Source organism: Astatotilapia calliptera, chromosome 14, assembly GCF_900246225.1.
Source record: "Astatotilapia calliptera chromosome 14, fAstCal1.2, whole genome shotgun sequence".
NCBI lineage: Eukaryota > Metazoa > Chordata > Actinopteri > Cichliformes > Cichlidae > Astatotilapia > Astatotilapia calliptera.
Window position 1 is genome coordinate 18,207,876 of NC_039315.1, and position 22,106 is coordinate 18,229,981.

Genomic DNA, 22,106 nt, shown 5'->3' on the forward strand with positions numbered 1-22,106 from the left:
GTGGGCAAGGTGAAGGTTTGGAGGTGCCCTGCTGACAGAACGAGCCCTCGGGACATATCAAGCAGTCATCTCTGCGTCTGTTACCCATTTGGATGCTGTAGGTGCCCTCAGGGCAAGGAAACTGCGTGCCATATGCAGTCCCTGGTGATGCAATATCGACATGATTATATCAACACGAATGACTCATGAATACAGCTCGGGTAGAGAAAACAAATCTCATTCTACGAAATTAATTTCACATGGAAACCTGTATTTATCTCTAAGAGCATGCAATGCTCATAAAGGATAAAGAATGTTAGCTTTTTTAACACACACACACACACACACACACACATATATACATATATAACATATTCATGTTTACCTTCAGGACAGTAGTGTCCAGAGCTGCATCGACCTGATGGCGCTCCTGAACCAGCCAAACAGTACCAGCCATGTGGACATGGCTGGCACTCACTTTCAGCCTCCAATCCACTGTGACCGCTCCATGTACCCACAGGACATTTGTACTGGGTGGGGAACATAGTTCCAGCAGGACAATAATGTCCAGGAAAGCAGAGAAGTGGGGGTCTCTGGATATCTCCAGTTCCTGACAAATAAGAATTAACACAGACAAGTAGATTAAGGTGGCACTAATATATGACAACGTTATTAAACAAATATCAACATGTGACAAAACTTGCATTTTCTTTTGCATCGTCTTCTTTTTTCTTTTTTTTAATAATGACTTTTGTGGATTTTAGTTGTTTAAATGCGACATCTTTTAAAAAGAAGCAGTGATGATCAGTTCTTAGTTAAAACATTTACTGTAATGTGAATGTCATTTATTCCGGCTGATTAGCAAACTATAACAGTTGTGTAGTCGTAATCATAATGCATTTGAAGTCTAGAAAAACAGAAACCAAATATAATGTCTCATATCACAAATATATACACTCAGTTCACACAGTATAGTAATACAGTTGTATACATAATTGAGCTTTGTATGAAAACCTGACCTGAATTCATATCTTCAGATACTATGAAATATCAAAGAGTACTTTTAAAGGTTATCTGAACATCTATATGAAATGTCACCTCGAAGACAGGCATATCGTGCTGGACACTGCTGACACTGTGAGCGGTCAGTTAGGTCAGTGCGATTGCTCAGTGTCCCCGGTGGGCACGCATTGGATGGCGCGTTTGGTTTTGAAGACCCAGGAGGACACACAAACCTGTCAAGATACGGACAAATTGATCAAAGTCATAGAGTAACAATGTCAAGGTGGGTTGAAAAGGAGCAACATAAAAATCAATGTCTCAGTGGCTAAATGCAAAAGTTACAGGGCTCCCTTATGTCAGATTTACAGTACTCTAAACATAAGAATACAATAGCACTAAAGCATGCTTGATTAAAAAAAGAATAAAACAACAACATTTTTTTAATCTTGAGATTGCAACTTACCCTTGCATGCAGTCTACATCAGGGGCTCTCAGGGCTACCTGTGTGCAGGCCTTTCCTGCATAGCACTCTCTGCAATCAGCCACCTCATCCTGACCCTCTAAAGGGTTGAAGGAGCCCGGTGGACAGGGCACTGGGTCACTTGTCCCCACAGGACAGTAGAAGGCAGCAGGGCATTTGAGACAGTCTTTCACACCTGGGGGGGAAATCCTACTGTCATGGCAAAGATACTACAGGATTAAGGCAAACAGTAAATCTGCTCCATAAATTCCTATGCTGTACTCACTGCTTGTGCACATAGTTAGGTTTCTCTTTACAGTCACCCATCATTTTTCTATACTGGGCTCACTGCTACAGCTTGCCATCGGCAGTTGTTTTTATATTGCTAAATTAGATGTTTTTCTATTTGCCCTCTCAGTGTCCATCTGTTGCAATAAACAACACCTATATTTTTATATAATCACTGGGATTTGCTGTGATAGAGCGCTATAATATCATATTAGGCTGGGGCTTTTGTGAAGGAGTATAAATTCATTTCAAAAGAAAATATTTAGTTTGACATACTAAATATAAAACAGAGCTTTGTGTCTACTATAGTGTATATATAAATCAGTAATAATAATAATAATACTTATAATTAGTATTAATAATAATAATAGCATACTTAAACTCACTTATCGCCCCTTGATGAGGGGTGAAGGTGCCTGGAGGACATATAACTTCTTCCAAAGTACCAGCAGGGCAGTATCTACCCCGAGGACAGGGCAAACCAGGACTTGATGACCCTGTTTACAGATACGCACACACACTCTAAAATCTATATTTCATCTTATTTCTTCAACTATGAAAATAGTTACTTTCTGGGACACATCTTAATATTTTTGTCAAGTGAAGTCAGTTTGTTAATGCTGAGACTTACCTGCAGGACAGAAGCGTCCTTCCCTACATCTCTTGCATCCTGCCCTACTTGTCTGACCCAGTTGTTCCCCCGCTGTGCCAGTGGGGCAAGGTGACCCCTGCGGGGTGGCAGTGCCCTCTTCACAGTAATAGCCTTGTGGGCACAGGAACTGGGAGGTGGGTCTCTGTGAGGTACCTTCCAGACAGTAAAACCCTAGAGAAAAAGTATTTTTTATACAATGCTATGTATAACACTCTTCATAGAAGAACATTTTAAGAGGATATTATACAGTCATACAGTCCAGATAAACTATTACATTTGCTTTCCAAGGGTTAGGTATGTTATAGATATGATGAGACATACTCTTCTGCACATATATAGTTTTTGCACATGGACAAACAATTTTACCACTTGTCCAGATGCTTTGCCACCATTCCTTTACCTGCAGGACAGATTGTGCAGTCTCTCAGTCTCTGCAGGCCTTCTTTAGGGCCGTAAGTACCTGCAGGACAGGGTATAGCTACCCCTCCCACACAGTAATGACCTGCGGGGGTAAAACACAGGTACATTTGACATTTCTTTGGTAAGTAAAGGAAATTATAAGATGAATGATAACATGCAGCACTTAACACCAACCTAATGGACAGACCATACAACCAAACTCTTCTGTCACATCTTTGTATGTTCCTGGTCGACAGGTGATGGACTGACTGGCTCTGTGGACTGGCTGGCTCCAGCGGGGGGTTATAGCTCCACCACACAGTATGGATGTGTTATTACAGCTGCTGCAGTAACCCTGTCCAGGTGTAGAAGACCAACCAGGAGGACAGGGAAGTGGCTGAGACATTCCACTATCTGGACAGTAACTTCCTAAGAAACAAAGAAAAAAAGTGTTTTTTACATTTTTATGAGAACTTTTTAGTTGTAAATAAAGCTATTTATATCAAACTTCTTTAAATGTTTGGGAGCAGAAGATTTGTTTTGTTTGTCTTTTATACCTGCTGGACACTGCAGACACTGGATCGTACACATAGTAGAATAAAAGCCCAGAGGACAGTCGTTACACACGGTGTGATCTGGATTGGGCTCCTTGCCAGGTCCACACTATAAGACATGTTGACAAAAGAGAAGAAAAAAAAAGAATGCCTCAAATGCACAGAACGTTGGAGGATTTAACTTCTTATCCACTATTATTAGGTCTGACCCTATAAGGGAAACCCGAGGTGCAGACAGAATCCACAGGACAGCTCAGACACTGCAGGACCCCCTCTGGCGAATGCTGTCCTGGGGGGCATAAATAAAGAATCCCAATGGTTGGATCACATGAGAAGCCTGCAGGACACAGCTTACAATCCACTCGTTCCTCTGAACTGATGAGATCTGGAAAACAAGGCTGCGACATAAAGAAATGAGCAATAAGAGCACACATGATGACAACAAAACAGCTTTGTAACTAATTATTAATTCCTGCATCGCTCTGCAGTCACTTGTCTTCACTTTGGCTCTTCTATGGGCTCTGCTATGACAAGTCATCATACTGTAGTTGAAACATGCATTTTCTCTTAATTTGAAAACAAAGCATGAAGCCAGAAGTGTTTTTGTTGTTTTGTTTTGCATTAACATGTCTTACCTTGCAGTCAGTGATACTGCTCTTCCCTGTGTACATGTTGAATGTTCCTGCTGGGCATCTTTGCGGTGCAGACGAATTGCCAGAGCAGCTATAAAACAAAAATAATTTATAATTTGTATAATTTATTATCCATTTTATAGAAAACTCTCTTATTAGTGAAAGAATACAGATCTAACAGTTCAAAAATAGTTGATGACTCACAAATGACCAGAGGGACACTCTAAGCAAAGCTGGTTGAAGAAGTATTTTCCTCCTGGACACTGATCCACATCTGTTTCCTCACTGAGGGGGTAGTCTGCACTCCCTTCAGGCGTTACATAAATTATTGTTAGAACAATAGATAGAACATTCTCGTGTAGTCAGTGTGGTTTTGGTAGTTACTTAGTTTAATTTGTCAATATTTAAAAAGGAGTTGCTTACCTGAAGAAACTCCAGACTCCGTCCGCAGTAAAAAGATAGCAAAAGCTAAAGAGCAGCGCAGGTGTATTATTTCCCATGAACACATTATTGCTGAATCACTTAGAAGTTGGTAACAACTAAGTTAACGTTAAAGACTTAATGGAGTTAGTCTCCCAGAGTGATCGTTTAAAGACTTGAAAGTGAGAGGCCCCCAGCCACTAAAAGTGAAACGTGCATGAAATCTGATTCCCAGGTGGTTGCTTCAGCTGACAATAGTGTGCAGTAATGTTCGGTAACTATATCTGCTTCTTTCAATAATGCATGACGCGTTGAAGTTCACCTAGATGGTGTCTCTGCTGGTGGATCATTTAAATTATTTATGTTGCTCTTGTAAGTCATTAAGATGCAATAAAGAAGAAACTGTTTTTTTTAAGGTATTAAAAATGAAATTAAATCAATTCCATTGCCAAACATTAAATGTTTAATCACATAAGACCAATTATATTTTCACGAGGTAAAAATTTTAGGATAAATTATTTAATTACGGTGTAAAAGGAAATTCAAATGCAGCCTCTGTGGGTGCAGTGAGGACTAGTGGATCTGCAGACATTTTTGCGCCTGCACTTTGCAGGATGTCAGGTGCAATAAATGGAAAGTTATGAATATTTTTAAACAGCAACGTAATCTTTGGGTTACCACTTCCTGTACCCTCACTCAAGCGTTGGAACATGTGTGTGGGTACTTAAGTGTGTTTGTGCAGGTGCATGCATCACCAGCCTACAGGAGCACAACAGATCCAGTTTCATCTTTTGAGGCAGGAGAAAATTAGAAAAACAGAGAACAGCAATGAACAGCTCAATCTATCTCACTTTACTCTTTTTTTGGATGACACGAGGTAAAGTTTATATGATGTTTGTTATTGCCCTGGGCTTTAGATATTTCAAACACATTTATTTAGACAAATGCGCGCTATTTGAGGTAAAAAATTTTATTACCTTTCTTCACAGATTGTGTAAACTGTATTTACACGAAGACACCCATTGATTTAGTGACTGTGGAGTTGGGGGACTCCGTTACATTAAATTGCACTTACAATTGCTCCAGTGGATTCGTTCAAGGCTACTGGAGTAAAGCGCTCAACATCTTTGGCTGCCACATGATGTTTAGAGAAGGCAGCTTTTGCACAGTGTTTCTTTGTCTCACCAATGTGTCCGCGGGACATCTGAAAAGCAACTACACTTGCTACACAGTAGATAAAGAGGATCCTCAGCTTCAACAAAAAACAGAGCGTCTCTTTTTGCTTCAGCTTCGAGGTAGATAAACTTTAGTTTATGCAAATATGTGCAGCTGCTCAATAAAGAGGTAAGCAAATTGGATTTCACTTTAACTTTTCCTTTTTTTCAGCTCAGAGAAGTCTTCCAAACACAGATGCTCCAAAAAATTACAACAAAAATGGTAAGAAGCTGTGATTTGAAGAGATGCAAAATTTTTCATAGCTGTAGCTGAACATTTTTGAGCATGACTTTCATTTAATATATTGCATTCTTCATTCTTCAGCATCTTTTCCTGCCAAGCCAAATTCCCCTGGAGGTGAGATGGGACTCTGAAACAGTGGATATTATGAAAACTTTTAAAGAGAATCATTGTTACTTATTAACATCTGTATGGAGAAGGGAGAAGTAAATGTTTGCCTTTCGATCCAGTTCAGTCTAAGTTAATACTGTTGTTTCCATGTTAACAGGAGAATTTACTGGAATTAAGGTTTTGGCAACAGTTTCCGTAGCTGTAGCCCTGGTTCTTGCAGCATTGGCTGTATACTTGTGTTTTAATCGGAACAGACAGAACTGGAACGGTAAAGGTGATCACAAGATACTACACTGTGAACATACACCAGCTTTAAAAAGTTCTGAATGATAAAATATACACAACTGTGTCCGTATAACTATTTAACATTATATTGATAATATCTCATATTCCAGAGGAGCCTACTGTGTCCAAATTGGAGTGAGTACAATTTCAGAACTTCTCTTTATTTAAATCTGACTTCAATTACCTTTAAATGTTAGACTTGCAATATTCTTTATTGGGCCTTTTGCTATATGTTTTCCTTTTCAGCTTACCACAATCACCACATGTAGCCCAGCTACAGATAAAAGGTAAACAGTTTTAAATATCAAATGTAAAAGCGACAAATACGAGCTTCAATTTTTGTTCCTTCTATTATTCATACCTGTCCTATTTCTCAGGGTCAACACAAAGTGAAAGGGTGACTTTGAGGATTCCTCCACCAGGTAAGACAATCTCAACACTTTTCATTTGAATGACACCTTATCATCATCTACCCTATAGAAACAAAGACAATAACTAATGAAACAAATGCTTTCTCTGACCCAGATAATGAGAGTGATACTGAAGTTCCTTACGCTGACATTATGATCACCGTCCGTGGTGTCAGCACACCAGAACTCACTCAGGTCGGCTACCTGATAGCCGGAGACCAAAAAGAGGTGAGAGACAAAGTAGTAAACATGTTTGTTACTTGTGTTTCACTGAGCTCGAAATGTTATTTCCCATGCTCTATTACCAGCTACTTGCAGTGTGCTGCAGCTCACATACCTGTGCATGATTCTGAATTGCTAATTGCAGAATATATAAGCAATGAGATTCATTTTATATCAGAAACGTTCATGTGTTCATCTTACTTGTTCAAAAAGTTTCTTTTACTCATTTCATATGTGAGGAATGCTATAAATAAAGCTAAAGCAAAAATAGAATATTTTTTAAGGTTTTAAACAAATTGTGGCTTTTTTTTATTTACGTGTAATTGTAAGGCATGTGTGCAAAGCAATTTTTTGAGTGGTTACCTTCTTTTAAGTGGTTACCTTGTATAGATGTGCTTTGATAATTTAGAAGAAGAAAAAAACAGAAAAGCCCACAACCAGTATTTCTATTACCAGGGTTATTTTATCTAACTAAAGGTTAACTAAAAACTAAAAGTGGATGTGAAAACAAACAAACAAACTTTAATTAACTCAAAAACACAAACTTGAAAAACTAAATAACTAAAATTAAAAAAATAAAGGAAGTTTTAGTATTTATTAGTTTGGTAAAAAAGAAAATGTTATCACAGCTTATCTGATGAGGTTTTGATTACTAAGACTTTGAATGTCTACAAGACTGAGTCAAGTTTTTTCAAAACGTTCTGTGTTTTTATTATAATACCTGTGCTGATTTCCATTAATCTTGCCCATATATACGTATATTTTAAAAAGTCTAAAACTGTAAATAAATAAATAAATAAAAGCTAGTAAAAAGTGCGAAAGTATAAAAACTCTGTTTATAGCACAAACACATTAGGGGTCTTTTTTATCCTTCTTCCCCTCCAGCGGTGGGGAGATAAACCGAGGTGTCACCTGCAGGCCTCTCGTTCAGCTGACAGACTGCATGTTCCCCAGGTCAGAGAGGTCAGCCGCAAGATGAGCACCAACTCTGAGTATGCAGTGATCACCTACGCCTGACTTCGACTGCTGCTGCAGAGGAATGTGAAGAAAAAATAGAGATATGTTTTTTATGTATATATGGTTTTGAAGGATGTATTTGTTTTCCATTTATGCTTTTTTTATTCTATTGTTCGCGTGGTGTATCTGTATTGAGGTTTATATTCAATAAAGCTGTCATTTCTTGACTTTCATGTCATTTGACCCTTCCTGATGGCCGTAGTAGCGCTAATCGTTGCTTAGAAACAACTATCAACAAAACACTCCGGGGTGAACAGTTGGTTTGGGGTTGCTGCCAGTTTTTAGGTATCCACTGTGACTAATTCATAAAAATTTTTGTTAAGGTTTCTGGTATTCTGAAGTCAGTTAATGAGAGTCGTTTAGAGCTAGTTGTCACAGACGTTTGTGCCCCCTTAAAAAATGGCAGTGCCTTTCTCAAACACTCACCTGCGGGTCCCGCGAGGATTTGGTACCATACTAGAGGGACTGACCCGTGAAGTCCTACGAGACCAGCCTGAAGACATCCCCAAATATGCCGCGCAGTACTTCGAAGCTCTTCTAAAAGAAAGACAAGGTAACTATAACTTTCTAACTTTTAACGTGATGAAGTAACAGTATGTCCCGTTCAAAGATTTGTGTATGTTTCTTTTCTTCGCTAAATACTTGTAATAGTTTGCCTATCATATTTCCCATAAGCTCCTCGAAATTACTAGCATGTCCTTGTGACTTTGCATAATGTAAATGAAACTGAATTGACCTGAAAAGTACGGCTTTTCTGTCATTGCAGAGAGTGGCATGGACCCTGCCGAGTGGGCTGCTAAACTGGAAGATAGATTCTACAACAACCATGCGTTCAAGAGCCCTGAGGTAGTTGTATAAGTTTAGGTAATGGTCGCACCATACTTGTGCAACCTCATTCCCCAAAGAGTTGGACTGCTGTGTAAACTGTAACACGAAACAACATGCAGTGATATACAAGATACTCAATAAGAAAAAAGAAAACCAACTCTGTGTTTACCTGAAAATGGTACCAACAGATATTAAAGGCTGAAAATAACTTTAAATTTAATTAGAATTTTATATAAATGTAATATCTGCTCATGTTTAATTGGACAAAACATTTAAAAAAAAATCACCAAGAAAACTGCGGGCTAATGTTCCAAAGACTGGTTTTGAAAGCATATGTTGCCTTTAGTTGCTCGGCATATTATTTCAACAGTTGTTGTTCTTTTTTGTCATATATTGTGGTTCCAATGGGCCAGAAGTTTTTATTGGATGACAGGTTTTAACTGCAAACAGGCCAGTTTAGTTCTCTGACCTATACTGCAAATGTGTGCTGTTGTAAATACAGTGCCTTCTCATTTTTATTTATTTTTTTAGTTTGTCGCACTCTAATGTTTCCAAGAAAAGATTTCATTTATTATGAGAAAAACCTACCTGGTGTCATGACATGGTCTAAAGAAACACAAGAACAGATAAGAAATAAGGTCTGCAAGTAAAAGACAAATAAAAGTCCACCTCAAAATGGCTCAGAAAAACAAAATCAAGGCTTTGGTGTTACCTAGTCAAAGTCTGGACTTAAATTAGATTGATTCCATTTGCTATGACTAATTTCCTTCGGGATTAATAAAGTATTCTGATTCTGAAAAACAGGCTGTTCATGCTGCAAAAACCCTAGTCCTCCAATGCGAAATAAAACAAAGACAAACAAGGTTAACTTTTTACAAAATGTGGTCCTGCAATCTGTGAAGCTTGAGATCCTGCCACCAGTGTTTGATAGAGAAAAGAAATCTCATGTGACCATTAAATCTGCTCCTCTACCATCATAAACTAGTACTTGTTGGTCTTCTAAACAGGAGGAGTGCAGCCAGTCCCAGAAGAAGGAGGACATTGTGGACATCATGGACATCCCCCTGGATGATCCCGAGGCCAACACGGCTGCTGCCAAAATTCAGGCTGGCTTTCGTGGCCACATGATTCGTAAGCAGCTGAAGCCAGAGGTCAAAGAAGGAGATAAGGTGAGCAACATTGTGTTCAACAGCAGCCAGTTGGACTGAGCTTGGGTATGAGAGATATAAGGCAGTTAATGAGTTGTTTAAGCATAAACCAATTAAACATTTTAGGGAAAATTTTCAGAGTTTAAAAAAATGAATTTGCTAAATAAAAAGTTTGATATTGTCTTTGATGCAAGAGGAAATTTTAAGGGAAAAACTCAGTTTTACAAAAGATAAAGGAGTGTTCTGAGAATTAAAGCAAAAAAAAAATTATAAGTGAAACTAATTATTTTTTCTTCCTCATTCTTCAAACTTGGATCAAGCTCATTGCACCACAGACTTAAGCACAGTCATAGTAAGGACATTTGAAGAGACATTTCCATGAATTGGACAGCCTGTTCAACAGCAAGACGGCAAAGATCCAACTTTAGTACTACTCCTACATTGCAATAGAGAGACCAATATGACCATTGCTTCTTACAGTCTTGCTGCTGTGTTTTATCGAGAGCACTTTTTGAGTCTTGGGTCTGTCTGATGAAATAATGAGGTTTAAGGACAAAAACACAATTTTTCTCTCATTTCTGGAAATATTCATGACTATTCGAGGATTAATTGCACTAATGTGCCATCTTAATAAAACATCTCTTGAGTCCTACCATTAAAGCAACTGAATAATCAGTACATGATAAGCAAACAAATTTTATGCATGGTCTTAGGCAATTTAACATAGTTTGATGTTTTAGGTATGCTCCAAAAACAGTTTTCCATTTACACAGTAGAGAAAAAAAAATCAGTTTAAATGGTATATTCGTCTTCTTCTTCTGGCTATTCTTGTTAGAGCTCACCACAGTGGATCTGTTTCCATCTCACCCCATGGTCAGCATCCTCCTTTATCACAGACCCCCGGCATGTCCTCCTTCACTACATCCATAAATCTTATCTGTGGTCTTCCTCTTTTCCTCCTGTTGGATAGCTCCATAATTAACTTCTTTTGTCCAGTACATCTTGCCTCTGTTCATGTCCTAACCACTCTAACGAGCCTTGCCTCTCTAACTTTGTCTCCAAGCTGCTTTACCTAAGTTGACCTTCTGATATACTCGATTTTATGCTCTCCTTCTGTCACAAATCATCTCTGACACTCATCCCCTCCCACTCCACCCTGCCTGCACTCTTTTCTTCTTAAACTCATATACCTTCGCTACCTCTACTCCTTGCAGCTTCACTTACACCTGTCTCCCTCGTATTCACACATATGTAATCTGTTTTGCTTTCCTTCTCTCTCACTGCCTCCTAACATGCCTTCCGCCTTTACTCTTCATTTGTCTTTGGCTAACAGTAGCACAGTTTCCACCGGCACCCTGTTGGCAAACAGCACCAGAGGCGGTCATTGTTAACCTGGGCCCCAGCTGATCCGGTATGGAAATCTCATTCTTGATGTTTGTTCGATTTGGCAAAGATTTTAAACTGGATGCCCTTTCAGCAACCATCCCCATTAATCTGGGCTTGTGACTAGAAGTACACTGGTTTGAGGTGACAGTGAGCCCAACTGCAGTTATCTAAAGCCGATGAGAAGCTCTGCAAGCACAGTTCACTCGAGTCAAAAAAAGACTGTACAGCATCTATGGTTAACTTTAGAAAATATGGTCCTGCGGTCTGTTAAGCATGAGGTTCTCCCACCAGTGTTTCACACAGCAAAACTTTCTCATATAAGCATGAAATCTGCTCCTCTACCATCATACTTTGTGGTTCTCTTCACAGGAGGAGTGCAGCCGGCCCCAGGAGGAGGACATCATGGACATCCCCTTGGATGATCCTGAGGCCAACAGAGCTGCTGCCAAAATTCAGGCTGGCTTTCGTGACCGCATGAATCGTAAGAAGCTGAAACCAGAGGGCAAAATAGAAGAGGAAAAGGTAAGTAAAATTGAAGATAGCAGCCAGGGGGCCTCAGGTCAGTGGTGTTCAACTTTGGGATAAGACATGTAAGGCGGTTAAAGAGGGCTAATCCTATCAGGTACAACAACTACACTTAGTGAAATAGGTAAGTTATAAGCAAACTGCCACTTACATTCATCCTGTTGTATTTTACACAGAGCACTTTTGAGTTTTCCCAGTTTGCATTTGAGGTTTTATGAAGTAATGAGGTTTATGGACAAAAACACAATCTTTTTTTCTCATAAATTCAAGACTTTAAACCTCATATAAATATTCAAGACTATCTAAGGAGGCTGAAAGTTTGTAACATAAAAATAGCCATGATGTGCCATCTTAGGAAACAGTCTCTTGGGTCTTGCAGCTAAAGCAATTCAATATTCTATATAAGATAAGAAAACAACTTTTGGCATGCTCTTCAATAATTATTAGCGTAGTTTGATGTTTCAAGGTGGTTCCATTTACTCCATAATGCAGGAACACAGGCCATTTTTTCCCATTTACACTCCAGGAAAATATTTCCTCTAAATGGTATACATAATTAAATACACCTTTTAGAGCCTTTTTGAGGCTAAGTGAGATTAATGAAAGACGTAGCTGACTAATTTAACCACAGGTGATTTAATCTTTCAGGGGGTTTTTCTGGTATATCTGCTTCCAGATATACTTTAAAACTGCTAGTGATAAAACATTTTCATCAGAGCTTTTTCACAGATGTTTGTAAAGGCAGATTGAGTGGCTGCTGTTTTATTTTCTACACCTGTGGAAATGGTGTTGGCTTTTGAAGTGACAAAGAGCCCCATTGCACTTACTTAATAACAAGAATAACCACAATTTGTTTGCTGTCAAAAAAAGCAAAACAAATGTGCAGCTATATGGTTAACTTCACAAAATATGGTGCTGCAATCTGTTAAGCATGAGATTCTTCCTCCAGTGTTTGATGAAGAAACTCGTTCCCATATGAGCATGAAATCTGCTCCTCTAGCATCATAAATTCATACTTGGTGGCTCTACACAGGAGGAGGGCATCCAGCCCCAGAAAGAGGAGGACATTGTGGACATAATGAACATCCCCCTGGATGACCCTGAGGCCAACAGGGCTGCTGCTAAAATTCAGGCTGGCTTTCGTGGCCACATGGATCGTAAGAAGCTGAAACCGGAGGGCAAAATAGAAGAGGAAAAGGTGAGCAACACAGGAAATGTGTTTAACAGCAGCCAAGGGGACTCAAGTCAGTGTTGTTGAACTTTAGGATAAGAGATATAAGACAGTTAAAGAGGGCTAATCCCATCAGGTGCAACTATACTTAGGGATCTAAGGTAAGTCATGGAGAAAATGGCTATTTAAGCATAAACAGTTTTATTCCTTTTTGGAAAAAACTTTCTGAGATTAAAGTAATAGATTTGAACTGAAAGGTTTGGGGTGATGTTTAAGGGTTACATTTTAGGTGATTTATTGTCCCTTTCTTAAATTAAAAAAATATATATCGCCACACGGCTGCCAATCAATATACAAATCAGCACGGCATTTTTCAGAAGATATTAACAATTCTCAATTTCAGCACTCGACGTGATGTCTTTCTTCCAACTAATTATAGGGTTTAAATCATTTGCAAATCAAAGCAGATTGTTTCTGTTCAGCAGCTACTTTCAGTTCACTGTTGCAGACTTTTCTTTGTGTCTGTTTGTTTGTTTTTCAGACTAACACTTCAAAAGAAACAGCAACAGAGGTGACCGTTTCCAAGTGAGTCTCATGTGATGTGCAGTCAGGAGGCGCGAGTGGAAAGGGAGAGGAGGAACGAGAGGGAAAGGACAGAGAGGAGTGATGATGATGAAATACAGCATTGTTTTTTTGCTGCTGAAGTGCTTCTGGAGTCATTTGGTTTAAGGTTTTTTATTGTTTTTTTTGTAGGCACAGTTGTGGTTTTGTGTCGCTGTGGAAAACTAGAAAAGAAAAGTCACGTGACTGCAGTTATCCTCGCAATAAAACTGATATTTTTTTGACATGCACTATAACAGTCTCATGGAAGCTGAACGTTTTTAAAACCAGAAATAATCAGTATTTTAAAATCAATGCTGTAGTGTAAGAAGGTTTGCAATTAATTAATGTTGCTAATGCAGTATTAAGCTTACATTTAGTTCATTCTCTTTATTTAATAGCCACACATCCTATAGAAATTTGGCATTTTCAGGGGATGTTATCAAGAAAAGGGAAAATACATTGTGGAACAAAAGCTTAGAATACCAGAAACTCATCAGCTTAGTAATGGAATCACTGTTAGATTTGCAGTGCCAAGGTTGAGGAGAAAGGGAAGAACTCATCAAAAAAAGACCACCAGCTGCAGGAAGATAAGCATAATTTCCAGATGAGTTTTACAGAGGCATCATTACATGTTCTCTTTTGAAAAGCATTGTTTTGCTCTGTCATTTCATGAGCATTTTAATTACATAAGTTCTATTTTTACTTTTTAGAGAAAAATCATTTGAGTCCCGAATTGAAGACAAATCAAGTCGTTCAGATGAAATCTCGCACCCTAATGTCTCAAAAAAGACTGAAAACACAGACAATGAAGAGTCAGTCTACAGGTTCCGAACAGCAGCTGCACAGTCAGAGGAACCGAGTGGCACAGACAACCAAAGCGATCCAGCAGTAACTGTATTTGATCAAGTTGACAGGGCGGCTAATAAAACTGTTCCAGACCAAAATATACCTCACTTTGAGTTAGAGCCCACTGACTTGTCATCATTCAGAGGGCTGTCAAATGTGGATGTGTGTGCTCTGGAGTTAATAGCATCAGAAGATGAGGAAGTTAACAAACAAGGACCAGCAGTTGCACACGAGGAGCTTGTCGATTCAGGAGAAGAGGAAAATACTGAAGTTGTAGAGCCAGTGGAAGTCATTCAGTATTCTGGCCTAGCTGATGTGGATGTGTGCGCTGCAGAGCTTGAAGGAACAGAGGGAACAATGAAAGGAGCAACTGCTGAGAATGTTACACGTGTTAGTGAAGAAAATCTGAAACACCAGCCGGAGGACATTCTTGTAAAATCGTCAGTGGCTCGAGCTGAAATCACTGAGAACAACCGAGAACAAGCAGAGGATCAGCCAGACAAAGGAAACGAGGAAAGAACAGAGACTGAAGCTTATTCTGGGGAGACTCATGAAAGTGTAGCTCATAGCAGGGGTAGCTTAGATGGTAATGTTATTCCAAAGGAGGATTCTTTGGTTGAAATTAGCTTTGAAGATGTTCCAGAAGCTCAGCAGATTAGTAAGGCTGCGGAGAAACAGCCAGAGGAACAGAGTTCAACAAATGCCTTACAGATGGATGTATTAGAAATGCGAGAGAAGGAAGAGTCAGAGGACACTACTGCAATTCCAACTGGCCACTGTGATGCTGATACACAAGGCAGCCATAAACATGAAGCTGAAAAGGGAGTTAACAGGGCCAAATGGACAGATGACCTCAATTTAAGTGATGATGATGATGATGATGAAAAGGAAAAAGGTGAGGACACCAGCTCATTAAATCAGCATAGCACAGAGGCAGAAAAAGAGAACCAAGAGTATGAAACCAATCCTGCAATTGAAAATAATGAGCAGCTAAGTGAGGCCTTATTTCTCAAGAGTGAAGATTCAGAAAAAGAGACAGGCTCAGATGACCCTGATTTCAAAGAAGGCCACATGACAGATGTGGTTGGAGGAGATATCGAAGAAACTCACAAGAAGGTTTACAGCAAGACAAGGGATCAGGAAATTAATGATGGTGGGGCGGAAAATAATTCATCACAAGCAACCCAGTCAAATACATCAATGGCTAGAATGGGGGCAGAGAGAGAAGTCTTTGAGGAGAGAGCGCAACATCCACCGGAGAACGAGGAGAGTCGAATAACACTTGTATGGTCGCAGCCAGAGGACACAGTGGAGGAAAAAGAGGTCACATCAAAGGAAGGAGAGGAACTTGGAGAGGGGATGACTGACTCTGAAATACAAGAGAAAAGTGCCATGATGCATGAGGAGGAGAAAATCACGCTCCCTCACAGTGCAGATTGGGCTGCTGATGTCCACCAAGGAGAAGAAAGGCTACCTGAGGACACCACAGTGCAAGAGAGTACCGACAAGGTAATCTTGATTCTTTTTAACACTGGGTGTTCACTCCTCCCTTTATCGTTAAAATGTGAAAGCTACTTTGCATCTTAAAGGTATTAATTAATAATTGTACACAGTAAAGACATGACCCTATTAAAAAATTAGCAATAAACTGAGTTTAACACGCGCCCTGGCAGCTAACTTCATGGCCTCCACTTTCTGTTAGCCAGCTGAGGATGAATGTTTGACACAGAGATGGCTTTAGCTAGGCTACAGTTTGTTCTGTTTCCATTCCTGTCTCAGGTAGCCTATATAAATAACCTCTGTGAGGACAAGCCTGATCAACAGAGGCCTTCATTTTCTTCTCCCTCGGTGGATCTGGGGGTGGGTGATTGAAAATACCTTCGAAATAGTTCCTTTTCTGGATGACTTATGGTAGTTTGCACTTATACTTTGAATGTCATTATCTCAGCTGAAATCTACAGGAATTTCACATTCAAAGTTAAGCGCAATCAGTCTTTTTTTCACATTTGGGCACGCGGAAGAGGCCGTCGGAGGCCTTCACTCCTGCCGCACTCCTCCTGGGAGCCTCCACTGCCTCCACAGATTGAAGCTTGATTCTCTAATCTGTCATCATAAAAGACCAACTAAACAATTTGTCTTGTGAATTAAGCCTGTAATTTTTTTTTATTGCTGTCACAGTTAGCCCCGTCTGATTTGTCTGGACCAACAGGACTCCAAACACACACGCGCGCACACACACACGCACACAAAGTAGGAGTGTAGGAAGGGGTACTGACTATGTTACTATGGTAACCCCTCACCATCCTGCTCTCTTCATGTCGTCATGGAATTAATAGGAGATGGTGATGCTGATAGTTGCTAGGCACCCTCTGTATCAGTAATCTACCTTTTAATAACAGTTTTAACCAAGTGATTAAACATGAGTTTCTGTATTTGCCTACCTAGCGATGGATTTGACTTTAGCTGAAACACAGCAAAACTGTGGAGTGTATAAATGTAAATCCAGCTGCTCAAGCAGTAACCTAGCAGCTCTCCCCTGTAATGTTGGACTGTTATGCTTTTAACTGTCTATTTACAACTGCCCACAACGAAATTCCTATACATTAATCATCTCAATACTGTGTTAGATGCACTCATGAAAGCAGGATCGACTTCTTAATTCATTCCAGTGAGTATAAATATAAATACCCAGTTTGAGAAAGTTAGCTGATCGATAAAGCAGGTCAGCCCAGTGAAATTAGGCGTTTGCATAACTTGGCATATTGTCTGAATGTGAATGGCAAGCAAACCAGCAGGAGTGAGTTAATGTCAGAGATATAACTCAGATAAATGGATGTTTTCTGTTTCTCCCTCTCTCTCCGTCTTGTCTCTGAGGCTGGCAGAGGAGTGTGGGCGGCTATACCAGCTGGGATCAGAGGGATGGAGAGGGCTGTTAGCTCACTCTGCCTCTAATAAATTTATAACACCTCCTAGTGTAAAATAGCCCAAGATGCTTACACAGTTTTATTTTCACACTATTTGTAGAATTTTCAAAGTCAGCATTTATTGTTTTATGGCCATCTGGTTTACATAGTAATTCCAAGTTTGTCACTTGTTTTTATTTGGGGAGTTTGTTATTGTAACACTGCAACTTGTGTGAATTTTAATGGTGCTTGGTGCATGTGGTAGTCTTTCCTAGTTTGCATCCAGGATGAATTAAGTTGTGGGAAAAACTGTCAAGCTATAAATTGCTGAGAGAGAAATAGAGCACAGTCCAGCCTGTTTCGTTTACTTCAGTCATCAGGTTGTTCTTAGTGAATGTTAAGCTCTGTTACATGTTTGTAACTGTAAAATGAACACAGTAGGTCAGAAACCCTAATGAGACTGAAAAGATGAACACATGCTGTTATGTTTGTAGGAGGTCTCTCTTTCTCTCCCTCCCTTCCTCTTCCTCTCTCAATCGTTCCCTTGCTGCCGCTCTCCCTCTCTCTCCCTCTCACTGTATGTCTCTCCCTCTCACTCTGTGCGTGAGCGGGTGTTACTGAACATACAGTGATTGTTAGTAAGAGCCAGTGAGACATCTGTATTATACCGGAGACTCGTTTAAAGAGAGCTTTTGCTTGGTCCACATAGAAATTCGGGCACAGAAGTCATAGCAGGTCATCTCACCTGAAGACTGAAATCATCTCTGAGAGTAAGAAATGGACTGTCATAACGTAAGTACGAGCTTCAGATGAACTTTTTCAAAAATATTTTTCGATCTATTTTTAGGCACTGATCAGTTTTCCAGGTGGATGCATGTACAGTTATAGTTTGTTAGTTGCCAAATGTGGTTGTCCTCGGATGCACACCGCTGTGTGTGTTTTTCTTTTTGCCTTGAGTGCAGTATATGGTAACCACTGTGGTTTCATGGTCCTCAAATAATGATATTTTTTTTCCACATAAAGGCTTGTTATAAAACTATTTCGAGCTATTTTCATCACATTAAAAGAGAATTTTCACCAGAATATTTCAAATCAATCTGAGTCAGAATAAATCAAAGAGCCCTCGAGGAACTCAATAACAGTAAGACTGAGAAGGTGTGTTGCCAGAAAAATCCAGTGCAGCAGCAACCCTGCACCTCTGCTGCTGTGAAAGATCTGGATTCGGGCTGCTCAGTGAGCAGTCAGACAGAGAGGCTAATGAATGCTGGCTGAACAGGTGGGTGGTCACACTCCTACACTGGAGGGGTTTCACTGGAGACATGATGCACTGCTTCACTGAGGTAGTGGGATGACAGTGGGATCATTCTGTGGGCTGCCTTTGTGTGAAATGTCAGTCTGTTACCATAAGCGAAGCACGGGGTGTAGCTGATATGCGTTTGCCACACGATTTGAATTTGTGTTTACATAACTCGTCGACAGCTTTGGCACTCTTCCACTGACAGTTTGTGACAAGCCAGAATTTCCACCCACCCTATGTTTCCTTTGGGACAGTGGATTCTGTACTTTTAGTGTCTGAACGAGAGGCTGCTGTGACTGCGACGCTTTCGCTGGGTCATCCTTTTTTTCTTTTTTTTTTACGCTGAATGCGGCAGAATTACAAGTTTATCTTTTCTTTGAAAGGTGACTTCTAACTTCACTTAAGCTTTGCTTGATGAAACTACAGTTATCCACAAACATTAAACTACCACGCAGTCTTTTTCATCAATTTTGTGCATTGCTTTATGTTTTGTGATATGAGAGATAATGGCTTTTCCAGGCTAAACGATGAAATCAGCAGTATTATATGCTGTATGTGACAAGAGGGGAAAGAGTGAGGAAAAAGCGGGCCATTGACCTCCTAAGAGCCCCAGTGAAGTTGTGTAACAAGAATGAACAAGTTGCTTGCTGTCAAAAAAGACAGTGCAACCTATATGGTTAACTTTACAAAATATGGTCCTGCAATCTGTTATGAACATGAGATTATCCCACCAGTGTTTCATGAAGAAAAACATGAAATCTGTTCACTCATACTTTGTGGTCCTCTACACAGGAGGAGTGCAGCCGGCCCCAGGAGGAGGAGGACATAATGGACATCCCCCTGGATGATCCCGAAGCCAACAGGGCTGCTGCTAAGATTCAGGCTGGCTTTCGTGGCCACATGACTCGCAAGAAGCTGAAGCCAGAGGACAAAACAGAAGGGGAGGAGGTGAGCATCACTGGGGATGTGTTCAACAGGTCAGTGGTGTAGAATCTAGGGATAAGACTTTAAAGGTAGCCAGCCCCAAAAGGAGTGAAATAAGGTAAGAGAACAGGTAAATTTATGAGGAAAAAAATTACAGTACTCGGAAAAACAAGACTTTTTCTTTATCACTTTGCAGATTCGTGTCAAACTTGTCACACCACACACTGCTGTAAATGACCTGATTATGTTATAGCCTAATTTGTAATCGAAATAACGAAATTTTACATTTTTGCTGTGAATTGCACAGCTTGTTCAACGGCAAAATGGCATGATGAAGGGATGAAGCCGGATCTAATCCAGTTTTTTTTAATCGATTTTTTTTTCTTTAATTCAAAACTTTGTCCTCCTCTTTTTTTAGAAGGTATAATCTTGGAAATATTCAATATTATCCAAGGGGAATAAGACCTTGTAACATAACAGTGACACTAAAGTGCCATTTTAGTAAACTGTCTCTTGAGTCTTGCAGTTAAAGCAATTTAATATTCTCCAAATGATAAGCAAGCAAATTTTAGGCTTACTGTTAAATAATTTAGCACAGTTTGATGTTTTAGGGATGTTCCAAATGCTGCATAATGCAGGAACACGAGCCATTTTTTCCCCATTTACACAGCAGGAAAAGAATCCATTTAAATTGTATACATAATTAAATACAACTATTAGAGCCCTTTGAGGCTCAAACCAAGTGTGATTAATGAAATACATATCTGACTCATTTAGCAACAGATGATTGACTCTTTGAATTATTTTTTTCTGCTACATGAATCTCTTTCCAGGTTTACCGTGAACGCGCCAGTGATAAAAGACTTTAATCCGAGTTCAGTTTAGTTTCAAAAATGTCAAGCTACATTGTCACAACAGATGCTTTTTTTTTTTCTTTCTTTTTTTTGTAAGCAACTGGAGAAGTGTGAAGACTTGTTCTGTTTCAGCTCGAGCACACGCTGCATTTAGATGGATTTTCTGCCTTCTGCAAACCAAGATCAAAGATAAAAACAGTAAAAGTTAAACTCCCGAATCTGCACATCTGCGTTCCTTCAAATCATAGTTTGTCTTTTTAAATCTGGACCACTGGAAACTTTTTGAAGATATAAAACTTTTGAATCCTAGCTCTCAAAATGCCACTTTTTTCCCCCTGTGAGACAAAAGAGCTTTTTCTTTGGGGATGAGGTTGACACAAGGTGTCTACGTCAGTGATTCTTCCTAACCCAGTTGCTGGCTGCCTTGTATCCTTATGTAGGAGAAGTATTTATAGCTTCAGGTGCATTAGGTACACTATATGCTTTAAAGGGCCAAGCAGAATTAATGGGCCTGTCGTACTGGAACCAAGCGTCACAAGCACCTCCCACAGGGGCAGACCCCCTTTTTTACAGCTGAAGTGCTCGTCAGTTTTATCGGCCATGATAAGGAATCAAGTTCTAAGCGTTGCATTATCTCTTTAAAATTAAACATATATTTTAATCATATTTGTTATATATATTCATCGTAAGAGTCATATTTCTTGGAAATGAACCGCCCTTAAATAGAAACTCAGTTTAAAGTTTCCTTCAAGTCCTATACGGTGCATAACTGCCATGCCGGTTTCTGTTTTTAGAGACAGGAAGATCGGGGGCAGTAGAGAGAGACGACACATCTGTGCCAGAGCAGTGACACCCCTGTCCCGACCTGGATGAAGAGAAAGAGGCAAAGCAAGGTAGTGAGAGACAGCCGGCATACGCTGGCTAGGCTGGCTTTCAGGCAGACCTTTTTACCCCAGGAGTCTTTTTTCAACACAAATTAGCAGTAGAAAATGAACAGTTTTGAGGGTGTGTTATGTGAATCTTTTTTCCCCTTCTCTTTTTTTTTTTTGTGAACTTTAACACTCCTTCTCTGCTTCTTCAGCAGCCTCATCAGTACGGATGTCTTTGACCCAGAATTTGCAACTCACTGCATGTACTTGTGAAACTTCTGGTAGTGTGCTAGTTTTTAGACGATGATCTGTGAAAGTGAAAATGAATGTCCTCTAAATGCTAAACAGAGCTTTTTTTTCCTTTCTTTCTTTTTTTTTATGGATGGATCACTTCATATGCTCTGTGTGTAAACCTCGTACGCATCACGTTGGGTGATTAGTGGCTTAAAAAGACTTCTTATTTTGCATTGTTTCCTGATGTGCTTGTATCTTGACAGTTCTTGACCTATTTGACTTGCTTACAAGACTGATTAAAACATCAAAAGAAAAGTAGCTATGTATGTTCTATTTGTTTATCCTTTTGGTCACATAGTTAGTGAAATCGTTCTTTCCACATTTCCAAGCATTTTCTATAAATCTGATCTTCCAGAACAGTACGCATGCAGTAATTTACACTCCTCTTTATTTGTTTCTCCAGATGCATTTGGTACAGCTTTAAATAATAACACACTGGTTCAGTATGCTCTGTTGTTGTGTTGGTGGGATTTACTTGTTTGACTTCTGTTAAATCGGGTGTGTAGAAATCCTTTGTCCCTGTATGCAGAGGCTTCATGCTTAAAAAAAAAAAAAAAAAAAAAACACAAAAA

General features: G+C 39.6%; 2 protein-coding genes across 5 annotated transcripts; both read left to right on the plus strand.

The window, feature by feature from the left end:
- The first annotated feature begins 5,142 nt into the window (after positions 1 to 5,142).
- LOC113036788 (uncharacterized) lies at positions 5,143 to 7,957 on the plus strand. 2 transcript variants are annotated; one of them, XM_026193277.1, is made up of 10 exons: positions 5,143 to 5,263; positions 5,376 to 5,681; positions 5,773 to 5,823; positions 5,926 to 5,958; positions 6,110 to 6,226; positions 6,348 to 6,372; positions 6,484 to 6,524; positions 6,615 to 6,659; positions 6,763 to 6,875; positions 7,755 to 7,957. In XM_026193277.1, exons 1-10 carry the CDS (start codon positions 5,215 to 5,217, stop codon positions 7,884 to 7,886), a joined length of 912 nt encoding a protein of 303 aa, XP_026049062.1. In that variant the 5' UTR covers positions 5,143 to 5,214; the 3' UTR covers positions 7,887 to 7,957. The 2 variants fall into 2 exon arrangements, with proteins under 2 accessions (XP_026049062.1, XP_026049063.1); XM_026193278.1 differs by having other exon boundaries at positions 6,110 to 6,220.
- A 147-nt stretch (positions 7,958 to 8,104) lies between these two features.
- nrgnb (neurogranin (protein kinase C substrate, RC3) b) lies at positions 8,105 to 22,098 on the plus strand. Of its 3 annotated transcripts, none has more exons than XM_026192182.1 (9): positions 8,105 to 8,439; positions 8,653 to 8,735; positions 9,722 to 9,883; positions 11,618 to 11,770; positions 12,807 to 12,971; positions 13,486 to 13,529; positions 14,258 to 15,902; positions 19,386 to 19,541; positions 21,166 to 22,098. In XM_026192182.1, the coding sequence occupies exons 1-9, from the start codon at positions 8,286 to 8,288 to the stop codon at positions 21,187 to 21,189; spliced, it is 2,586 nt and encodes an 861-aa protein (XP_026047967.1). In that variant the 5' UTR covers positions 8,105 to 8,285; the 3' UTR covers positions 21,190 to 22,098. The 3 variants fall into 3 exon arrangements, with proteins under 3 accessions (XP_026047967.1, XP_026047968.1, XP_026047969.1); XM_026192183.1 differs by having other exon boundaries at positions 8,653 to 8,732; XM_026192184.1 differs by lacking the exon at positions 12,807 to 12,971.
- Positions 22,099 to 22,106: the final 8 nt, after the last annotated feature.